Here is a 10,238-nt window from a genome sequence, read left to right as displayed (position 1 = left end):
CCATGAACACGCAAAAGTTGTGACGCAAAAACATGTCACATTTTGCATCTGGGTATAAAAAAGGCTTGGAGCTACTGAGCATCGGGGCAGAAATCACATATTTGACCTGAGGGCGAAATCAAATCACAAACTGACCTGCTTTCGAAAAACTTTCACTCGGCTGACCCTTTCGTGTGGCGCCCGACAGCTAGGCGCCGCACACTACCATGCAGCGCCTCTGCCTTAGACGTCGCACTTCCTGCCAGCATGGCAACCCTGGTCTAGTTGCGGCCCCACAGACAGCACTGCAGCGCCTAAGGCTTAGGCGCCACACTGTGTAAAGTGCAGCGCCTATCGCTTGGGCGCTGCACATTGACTTAAGCCGCATCGGGCCAGCCCCTCCCAGCAGTTCTTCCCCCTCTGAGGAAGTTGCTCTGTTTACGTAGAGCGGCGGCGCCCCCTTCGGATCCCCCCACACCCCTCTCAGATCTGAAGTTTTGAGGCCCGGATTCGATCTCCAATCCCTCCTACTAGGTAAACTCCTCCGTTCCCTTTCTTTTCCTCCGTAAATGCATTGCAATTTTAGGGATTTGCCCAAGATTAGGTGGAACCTTTGATTTGCTTGGTTTGGATCTTTGTTTGCCCAAGATTAGGTGGAACCTTTGATCCCCCCCCCCCACACACACTATATAATTCTTGTTAGTGAAACCTAGATTGTAAAAAAAAATTAGATATATATGAGATGCCTAGTTTTGTAGATAATTATGAGATGTTGAGTTTTGTAGCTATATGTGAGATGTTGAGTTTTTTTAGATATATATGAAATGTTGAGTTTATTTGAAATATGAGATGTTGATTTACTTGAACACATATGACATACTAGATATATATGATAATTTACAATCATTTATTCATTGTGTGAGAAGGAGATGTTGAGATTCTTGTAGATGAATACATATGAGATGTTTAGATGAATACATATGAAATGTTGAGTGTTTACCGATATTTGAGATGAACTCATATATGTTTATTGTTTGAAATTTGTAAGGATGGTTTGGCTTCTCGACGATGTCTACGACACGAAACACCGGGCCTACATGATGTGCGAGAAGGAGATCGTAATAACGAGTAATCTAAATATTTTGCAAATTTGCCTTAAGCTGAAATTTACATGCCCTAAGATTTGTCATTACTTGTTTTTTGCAGAAGCTTGAACCTTTGAAGATTCGGTATCACGGGGTCTCTGGTCCTGCCATGCCTTACGATGAGCCGTACACACCGTACATCAAGCAGGCAGGACTACTCCCGTGGATTCAGTTGGTCAGCCGGTCCACGCCGAATCTGAACGCTCCACTGGTGTCCGCTCTTGCTGATGGGTGGAGGCCGGAGACGCATAGTTTCCATCTTCGGACTGGGGAGATGACCGTGACGCTCGAGGATGTCTTGTTGATCACCGATCTTGCTATCGACGGGATGCCTCTCTGTATGAGCACCGATTCTGATGGGTGGCGCGAGCAGATGATTGCTCTTATCGGTATGGCTCCTACTGAGGCTGAGGCTGATGTAGAGGAGGGAGAAGAGAAGAAGAAGAGGGAAAGGAAAGCAGCCGGAGCTGCTTTCACGTGGATTCAAACTCACTTTGCGACGTGCCCTCCGGATGCCACTGATGATGTGATCCAGACACATGCTCGTGTCTACATGTGGTATGTTGTGTCAAGGACTTTGTTTCCTGACTCCACTGGCAAGAACGCTCCATGGATGTGGCTGAAGGCGTTGACCATCTTCGATAGCAAATGGAGCTGGGGTTCAGCGACTCTTGCCTACTTGTACCGACAGGTAGTTGGTCTGTTTTGTGATCAACTCATTTCTTCATTAGCAATGCAAGCTTGCTGTCAAGTTAACATTGTTTTTCTTTCATATGCAGCTGGACGATGCGTGTTGCAGGATCACAGATAGTGCAGGCATTGGTGGTCATATGCTTCTACTTTCTGTATGGAGCTGGGAGCGTCTGCCTGTTGGACGCCCGAAGAGCGTCAGGTTTCATCCTTGGTATGAAGATGAAGATGACAAATTATGGCGCCCCACTTGGGCTTACAAGTGGGATGTGGTTTCCGAGATGACGAACGATGTCAATCTCATGTACCAGAAGTACGTTGCCGAGTTGGACACGATTACGCCTGAGCAGGTAACGAGGTCATTACTTCAGTCATTTCTCATGTTTGCCTGAAAAAAAGTCACCAATTTTGCATTGTTGCCTTATTTCATAGGTGGAATGGCAGCCATATGGCGCCGATGATAGACTTGGGTACACCTTTGGAGTTTAGCATCAACCCGATGTGCTTGCGGGATAGGGATCTCTGGCTTATGTGGTGCCCACTGATATGCAACTGGGCTGTTGAGTTTCATTTGCCACATCGCGTGTTTCGTCAGTTTGGTCTGTTCCAGCCTCACCCGCCGGAATGGGTGGATACGAACAAAGCACTTCATAGGTAAGAGAGCGTATTGACTAAGCATCATCAGTCCTTCTTGATTTTCCTAATGTTTGGTATTGTACCATGCAGGTTGGACAGGAGAAGGCAGCGGAAGATAAAGGACTGGGACAAGCATCATGCTTCGTATGTTACCCGCTTCCAGCTTTGCGTGGAGCAAGCTCGTAGCAGTGCACGCGCCCAGCTTCGTGAGCATAACCCACTTGCTTTTGATAACTACATACGATGGCTTCTTGAAAATACTCGAGTTGAGATATGCCCGCCGGCATATAATGAGGATATTCTTGAAGAACCCGTGAACTTTGAGGATCTATCAAAGGGGAAGTACAACAGAGATGTCAGGGTAGGGCAAGGAGTCCCTGCTGTTCCGGTGATTAACTATGTGGTAAAGCGTTCCTTCTTTACTTTCCCGTTGGCCGTATTACACATGTCTGAATGGCTAACATGTTCATTCTTTCTCATCCGCAGCGCACCGAGATCAAGAAAGCAGCTGATGAGAGCCAGTCTATTCTGGAGAACACACCGGTTGGAAAAGGCAATGATGATGGTTCACTACGAGCATTCCTCAAGGTACATATCGCATTCACTATGAGAGAGACAGTCTATGTTGCGGAGTTTGATATCTTCCACACTTGTTCATGTTATAGCGTCAGGCCAGGAAGTTAAGGCGGTTATCGAATCTTCTCGGTTGCCGTGATCCTGAATTTGATGAACCATCTGCCTCCAGGTCTGGTACACCATCAGACCCCTCATCTCACCATCAGGGGGACGATGTGAGTTCCTCATATGCTTATCTAGATGATGAGGGTGCGGTCACCCAAGAGGTATGACTAATCCTTTAGATGTGATTCTCACTTGATTACGACGCCGGTCTTCACCATATTGTTTGATTGTGTGATAGGGCCATGACATTGATGATGACATGACTTTGGCGGACGCTCAACTTCGGTCCCCATATGTGTTCAATCCTAGGCAGCCCAGACGCCGGTACACGCTCAACGACTTTGACAACAGAGGCAACCCAAAGGTGGTCGTAGGGACCTCGCGGATGGCTAGCTTGGATCATGAGGCGGAGGCAGAGGCGGAGGCGGAGGAGGAAGTGCAGGAAGAGGAGGCTCGTCCACCCAGGAAGAAGAAGATTGCCTGCAGGCGTGGCACCAGGAACACGCGCGGAAAGCATTAGTGCTTGTGTTTGTTAGTGCTCTTGTAGCCGTTTCATTAGGTTGATGAACTTGTGAGGTTATGTTATATGTTGGTGAACTCTTACTAGTGTGGTATTTGTGTTTGCGAAGTAGTAGTAATGTTGAATTGTCCTAAATGATGTGATGTTCAAGTTATTAGTTGTCTTTGTTCAGTATTTGTGTTTACAGTAATTTTAGTTATGTTGAACAAGTTATGTGAGTGTTGCATGAGCCCAAAATGGCATCTGTTTCTGTAGTTTGGCAGTTAACAGCACTGCAGCGCCCAACAGCCAGGCGCTGCACTATACTCTGTAGCGCCCCACGCTTAGGCGCCGCACCATACAGTGCAGCGCCCGTCTCATAGGCGCTGCTCAACTGGCCATAGCTATCCAAAGAGCCACAGAAGGCTTGCAGCACTGACCATCCACGAAAATTACCAAGTCAGAGTGTAGCGCCCGAGAGACAGGCGCTGCACTGTACTGTGTGACGCCTATCCCTTGGGCGCTGCATGGTATAGTGCAGCGCCTGTGTTCTGGGCGCTGCACGACTGTTTACTGAAAAAACAGAGTTTACAGCACATTCATTTCACCGGAACACCATAATACTTACAATGACTGCAGCATCACAGCAATTTGAACAAACACAAATTTTATGTGATGAGTTCATAACTAGACAATTCAAACGTTACTACGACATGGTTCACGACACATTCATTACAAATGACAAATGGCAGCTTGCCCTAGAAGATACTTCACCAGCATCTCACATGCCCTCACAAGTTCACGACACATTCAGTAGAAGATAGTTGACGACGAGTGCACCGAAGCGAAGTCCCTACTGAGTAGAGTGAGGCCATTTCCCCTTCTTGTCACGGGCCGATTCCTCCTCTTGCGCCTCGCGAGCCTTTGCAAGCTTTCTTGCCCTCTCCTCCTCACGAGCAAGTTTCGCTTGGCGTGCCCTCTCCTCCTCTCATTTCTTCCGCTCCATCCTCTCCTTCTGACGACGTCTTCCTCCAATCCTCTTCGAAATGATTCTTCGAACCACCGTTGCCGCCTAAGACAATCTTGGTATTGGTCCTTTTTGACATCTTCTTGGTTAACCCCAACCCCCACTTAACAATAACAACAATCCTAACCATAGCATAACCCTAACACCAACATCAAACACACATAACCCTAACCCTAGCATACTATGAAAGCCTAACCATACCAAATTAGCAAAGAATCATAACATCATTCAACACAAATTTGCAAATCCAAGCCAAAACTAGGGTTTCCCCAAAGTAGCAAGATTTGAGCAAATGTGACAATTCCTATGGATGAAAACGAGGGGATCGAAGGAGATTACCTTAAGGGAGGGGTTGGCTTCGAAATCCACGGTCAAATACTCCGGATCTGAGGAGGATTTGAGAGGGGGGGAGAGGAGGGCAGAGGGGAGGCACTGAGCTTCGGGTTTGTGTGGGGTGGGGGTGTGTGGGGTGGGGATGGGTGGGAGGGGGTGAGTGTAGCCTAATACATGTCCAGATGTGCAGCGCCCAAGGGTAAGGCGCCACACACCACAGTGCAGCGCCTTGCCCTTAGGCGCTGCACGGCTTGACATCCCAGTCCAGAGAGCAACAGAAGCGTTCCAGTAGGTTTTCGGCCCAAAAATTTGCTAAGTCAGTCTGCAGCGCCCAAGGGAGAGGCGCTGCACTGTAATGTGACTGTACTGTGCAGCGCCCAGCAGTGAGGCGCTGCACATTACAGTGCAGCGCCTCTCCCTTAGGCACTGCACTGTGGTGTGTGGCGCCTCTCCCATCGGCGCTGCACACCTGGACATGCCAGTCCAGAGAGCAACAGAAGCGTTCCAGTAGCTTTTGCACCCAAAAATTTGCTAAGTCAGTATGCAGCGCCTAGGAAGAGGCGCTGCACTGAGTAGTGTGGTGCCTTACCCTTAGGCGCTGCACTATCTGCTGTTTTCAAATACAAAGTGCTTTTTATGTTTTGTGATTCACATAGATGGCACATAATCATATCCAAATCACATGTAGTAGTCCAAAACACAGAAAGAAGACATAGCACATATAGTAGTCCAAATCACATATTCATACACACATAGCAATAGAGTAGTCCAATCACATAGTCATACACAAACATTGAGCCAAAAGACATAGTCATTTACGTCTCATAGCACATAGTAGCACACATTTTGGTTCATAAGAAGGTCACGGTCCTTGTCCCTTCTTCTTCCTCTCTTCTTCTTCTTCTTATCCCTCCTCCGACCACCAAGGGAGCTCACCTTCCCCCTCCGTGTCCTCCACCCCCTTCATTGTTTCCATACCTGTGGAAATGGCAATATAATAGTTAGTCACACAATGCAAAATGACAACACAAGCATTGAGCCAAAAGAACAAGATCATAATAAGTCACATACGGCAATGGTCCATTGAGCCAACTGAACATTCCTCCACCACGGCCGCCGCCAAGGCCAAGATCACCACCACGGCCTCTACCACCACCACGACCTCTACCGCCACCACGGCCTAGACCACCACCACGGGCTCTACCACCACCACGGCCAAGACCATCACCACGGCCTCTCCCACCACCACGGCCAAGACCCTCACCACAGCCAAGACCATCACCACGGCCTAGGCCTTCACCATGGCCAAGACCATCCCCACGGCCTAGGCCATCCCCACGGCCTAGGCCATCACCACAACCTCTACCACCACCACGGCCTCTACCACCACAACGGACTCTTCTAAGACCTAGTTGACTCCCTCTTTGTTGCCTAGTTCCTCGTTGGCTTGTTTGACTTGGTTGGCTACTCCTTGGTTGACTTGGTTGGCTATCATTTGCTTGGCTTGTGCTTGCATCATTTTTCTTTGATCTTTTTTTTTGGTTTGGGACAAGTTCTTGTGTTGTGTCCCCGATGACTGCAGTCCCCACAACGGGTTTGCTCACGAGGCTCTTGGAATTGGCCGGTGTCGTATTCTCCACCGCCACCACGGCCCCATCCGTCCATGTCACCTCTAAGACGCTTTGTCTTACGTCTTCCTCGTCTAACGACCTTCAATTCCGGGTCCGGCCATAGTTGAACTCCATGATACTCCGGCCATTGTGATTGGTGCAAGTATGGCTGAAACCGGGGAGCCCATGTATTCTTTACCGTCATGATTGAGAACTCGGACTCCCTCACGGTAAGAGGGTGATTGACGTCCACATTCCTAACACGGGATGCATTTAACAAGTGCGAGCATGGGAGATGAAGCAACGATGGCCTCATGCAGCTGCAATCACACCGTGTTAGGGAGACCTTGAAAGCGCGGCCTCCGTGTTGGTGGCCATCGTTTGTGGTTCCTCCAGGCTCTTTCACTTCATACTTCCACTCGTTGTCGTCATATAGTACAGCTTCTTGGGAGTCTGCCTTTCGTGATTAAAAGTCCAACCATTCTTCAACCTTTGGTGGGAAATAGTACTTGTGCTTATCCTTGTTCTCACCAGCAATCTGCTTATCCGTCTCCATTGAGTACTTTAAAAAGTATCCATTCATCTTGTCAAATGTGTATTGAACTATTGCCGTCACGGGTAATGCACGTACACCCTTGAGCACCTTATTGAAGCATTCTGCCATATTGCTTGTCATTTGACCGTACCTCCGGCCATCTTCATCGAAAGCACGTGCCCACATATTCCTTTCGACAATGTTCTTATTGAGAAATTCAAGACCACCGGGGTCAAGTTTCTTGTGTCTGAGCAATGCATTGAACAATGTGGCAAACCGCTTGTTGGTGAAAGCGAGACAACAATCTTGAAGATCATCGGGCAACTCCTTGATACCACATGCCCTATAGAAGTTTGCACAAAAGTGCCTCATGCACCATCGATGGTGCAACTTTGTATGTCTAGGAATGTCAACCACCACCGCGTTTAGAATTCCTGGATGGCGATCCGATATGACACAAATTTCCCTTTCAGCCGGTAATACCCTTGTTCTCAATTGACGCAAGAACCACTCCCAGTTATCATTGTTCTCCACCTCAACCAAAGCGAAAGCCAAAGGCAACACCCGGTTATTGGCATCACTTGCTATTGCAACCAATAAAGTGCCCTTGTATTGTCCGGTCAAGAATGTGCCATCAATGGCGATGACGGGCCGACAATGCTCAAAAGCCCTCACGCATTGCTCAAAGGCCCAAAATGCACGGCCAAATACTCGGATGGTCCTCCCATTATGAATCAATGTTTGGTGCCCATGAGGCTCAACCACGTGAACCATGCCTGGGTTTGTGGCAGCCATAGCTAACAACAACCTAGGGAGTCGGTTGTATGCTTCCTCCCAATTGCCATACAGCATCTTGAATGCGGCTTGCTTCGCCTTTCATGCCTTGCCGTACTTCACCTTGTAATGAAAGATGGCTTTCACAAGATCAATGACACTCTTGATGCTCATTATTGGAAGTGTGGATATTTGGTTGGATAACCTGTAAGCAATGAACTCGGACGTGAGTTATCTGTGTTGTTGGTACACAAGCTCGTCATCCGCATTCTTGTGCCGGCACATGTGAGTTGGTAGACAACTCACTATGCGCCAAGTGGGACCTCCTTTCCATGGCCTCGCACGCACAATCCATGGACATCTTGGCACTTCACATTTGACCGTGTAACGCACATTGACGTCCGAGTTGGCCACTTTATGTGGACGATAATGTGTAACCGAATAGTTGTCAAGCCACATCTTCAATTCCAAGAAGGATTCAAACTCACAACCGGGATATATCCCATTCTTGCCGTCTTCCAAATCACGGTGAGAACTTGGCCTAGCTCCAAGAGATATGCATTTGCCACCATCCACAACGGCTTCATCTGCGAGACTAAGATCCTTGAACAATGGTGTCTTGTGATCCTTCCCGAATACCTTCTTGAATGCTTGGGCCTCCTTCGGCGTGAACCCCTCCTCATCAACTTCTTCATCGGGACCATCGTCATCCGAGTCCGATGCATATGCACGGGAAAAAGGGATGGATTGGTCCATTGTCTCTTGCACATGATATTGGTCGAGATCACCCACATTGTTGTCATGGAGATCAACTTCGTTGTCATCCTCCTCGTACTCATCATTCTCCTCTTCAAAAGCTTCATTTTGGTTGTTTGGAGTCGGGCTCAATGTTGGCCAATCTTGTTGCATGAAATGAGGTTCACTCATTTGATCTTGGTTAATGGGTGGTGGAGTGCTAGCAACCAATGGGGAGGGGTTCCGGTTCAAGTCCAAATTCAAAGTAGACTCAACCTTCTTGGAGGCAAATAACTCAAGAGCCTTGTCTAGAGATTCGGCAACCGTCTCCTTGTATGCAACCCAACGTTGCTCGGAGTTCACACGCATTGTCTTCCAACGGATGTGCATTCCAAAACCAACATTATGCCTTCCCTCGAACTCAACAACGTCACTTGGGTCCATCCAATTCAAATCCTTCCTCACTTGGTCCAAGAGCTCCGCATAGCTAGGACTACTCTCAAACACCATGTCAAGCTCATCCGGGTCCGGCTCAACATTGCCTTTCAAAAAGGCCTCTTTATCCACATGATGAACATAAACACATGTTCTCCCCATCCCTACAATACTCAAAAACAACATATATCAAGTAAGTACTTAACAAAAATATTTGCACAAAATACATATGCCATAACATATATATGAATTAATAACCATAACCCCCACTTAACAATAACCACAATCCTAACCATAGGATAACCCTAACACCAACATCAAACACACATAACCCTAACCCTAGCATACTATGAAAGCCTAACCATACCAAATTAGCAAAGAAACATAACATCATTCAACACAAATTTGCAAATCCAAGCCAAAGCTAGGGTTTCCCCAAAGTAGCAAGATTTGAGCAAATGTGATAATTCCTATGGATGAAAACGAGGGGATCGAAGGAGATTACCTTAAGGGAGGGGTTGGCTTCGAAATCCATGGTCAAATACTCCGGATTTGCAAGATTTGAGAAGGATTTGAGAGGGGGGAGAGGGGAAGAGAGGAGGGACGCAAGTCTAAGGGTTGGGTGGGGTGGGGGTGGGAGGGGAGAGAGGGTGGGGCCAGCCTAAGTGGAACACAGACTGTGCAGTGCCCAAGCGATAGGCGCTGCACTTTAGACAGTGTGGCGCCTAAGCCTTAGGCGCTGCAGTGCTGTCTGTGGGGCCGCAACTGGACCAGGGCTGCCACGCTGGCAGGAGGTGCGACGCCTAAGGCAGAGGCGCTGCATGGTAGTGTGCGGCGCCTAGCTGTCGGGCGCCACACGAAAGGGTCAACCGAGTGAATTTTTTTCGAAAGCAAATCAGTTTGTGATTTGATTTCGCCCTCAGATCAAATACGTGATTTCTGCCGAGCATCGGATCAGGCAGAGACTCTGAGAATGGACGCAGCCAATTTCTTATTTTATCGAGAGAGAAAAGAAGGTCACATCACATGCGTGCAGTACCTAGAGTTACCTGCACCTTACCTACTTCCACCTGGACATAGCAGACAGTGCATCGCAGGGGGTGAATACATAGACCCTTTATGACGCATTCATGCACTCCACCTGCCAAATTAAACGAGA

General features: G+C 48.0%; 1 protein-coding gene across 1 annotated transcript; it reads left to right on the top strand.

Annotated features, from left to right (window-relative positions):
* Positions 1 to 2,279: 2,279 nt before the first annotated feature.
* On the top strand, positions 2,280 to 3,222 carry LOC109744673 (uncharacterized). Its single transcript, XM_073505692.1, has 3 exons — positions 2,280 to 2,468; positions 2,541 to 2,853; positions 2,937 to 3,222. The coding sequence occupies exons 1-3, from the start codon at positions 2,314 to 2,316 to the stop codon at positions 3,132 to 3,134; spliced, it is 666 nt and encodes a 221-aa protein (XP_073361793.1). The 5' UTR covers positions 2,280 to 2,313; the 3' UTR covers positions 3,135 to 3,222.
* Positions 3,223 to 10,238: the final 7,016 nt, after the last annotated feature.

The sequence above is a fragment of the Aegilops tauschii genome, chromosome 7 (assembly GCF_002575655.3).
Source record: "Aegilops tauschii subsp. strangulata cultivar AL8/78 chromosome 7, Aet v6.0, whole genome shotgun sequence".
NCBI classification, from domain to species: Eukaryota; Viridiplantae; Streptophyta; class Magnoliopsida; order Poales; family Poaceae; genus Aegilops; species Aegilops tauschii.
Note: the sequence above shows the minus strand (reverse complement) of the source record. Positions and strands in the feature narration are given on the sequence as shown.

Excerpts from the sequence above, each read along its gene's own strand:
- LOC109744673 (XM_073505692.1), top strand. The coding sequence starts at position 2,314 with ATGTGCTTGCGGGATAGGGATCTCTGGCTTATGTGGTGCCCACTGATA. Across the intron at positions 2,469-2,540 it reads ACGAACAAAGCACTTCATAG|GTTGGACAGGAGAAGGCAGC; the intron begins GTAAGAGAGCGT and ends TGTACCATGCAG. Across the intron at positions 2,854-2,936 it reads TTCCGGTGATTAACTATGTG|CGCACCGAGATCAAGAAAGC; the intron begins GTAAAGCGTTCC and ends TCTCATCCGCAG.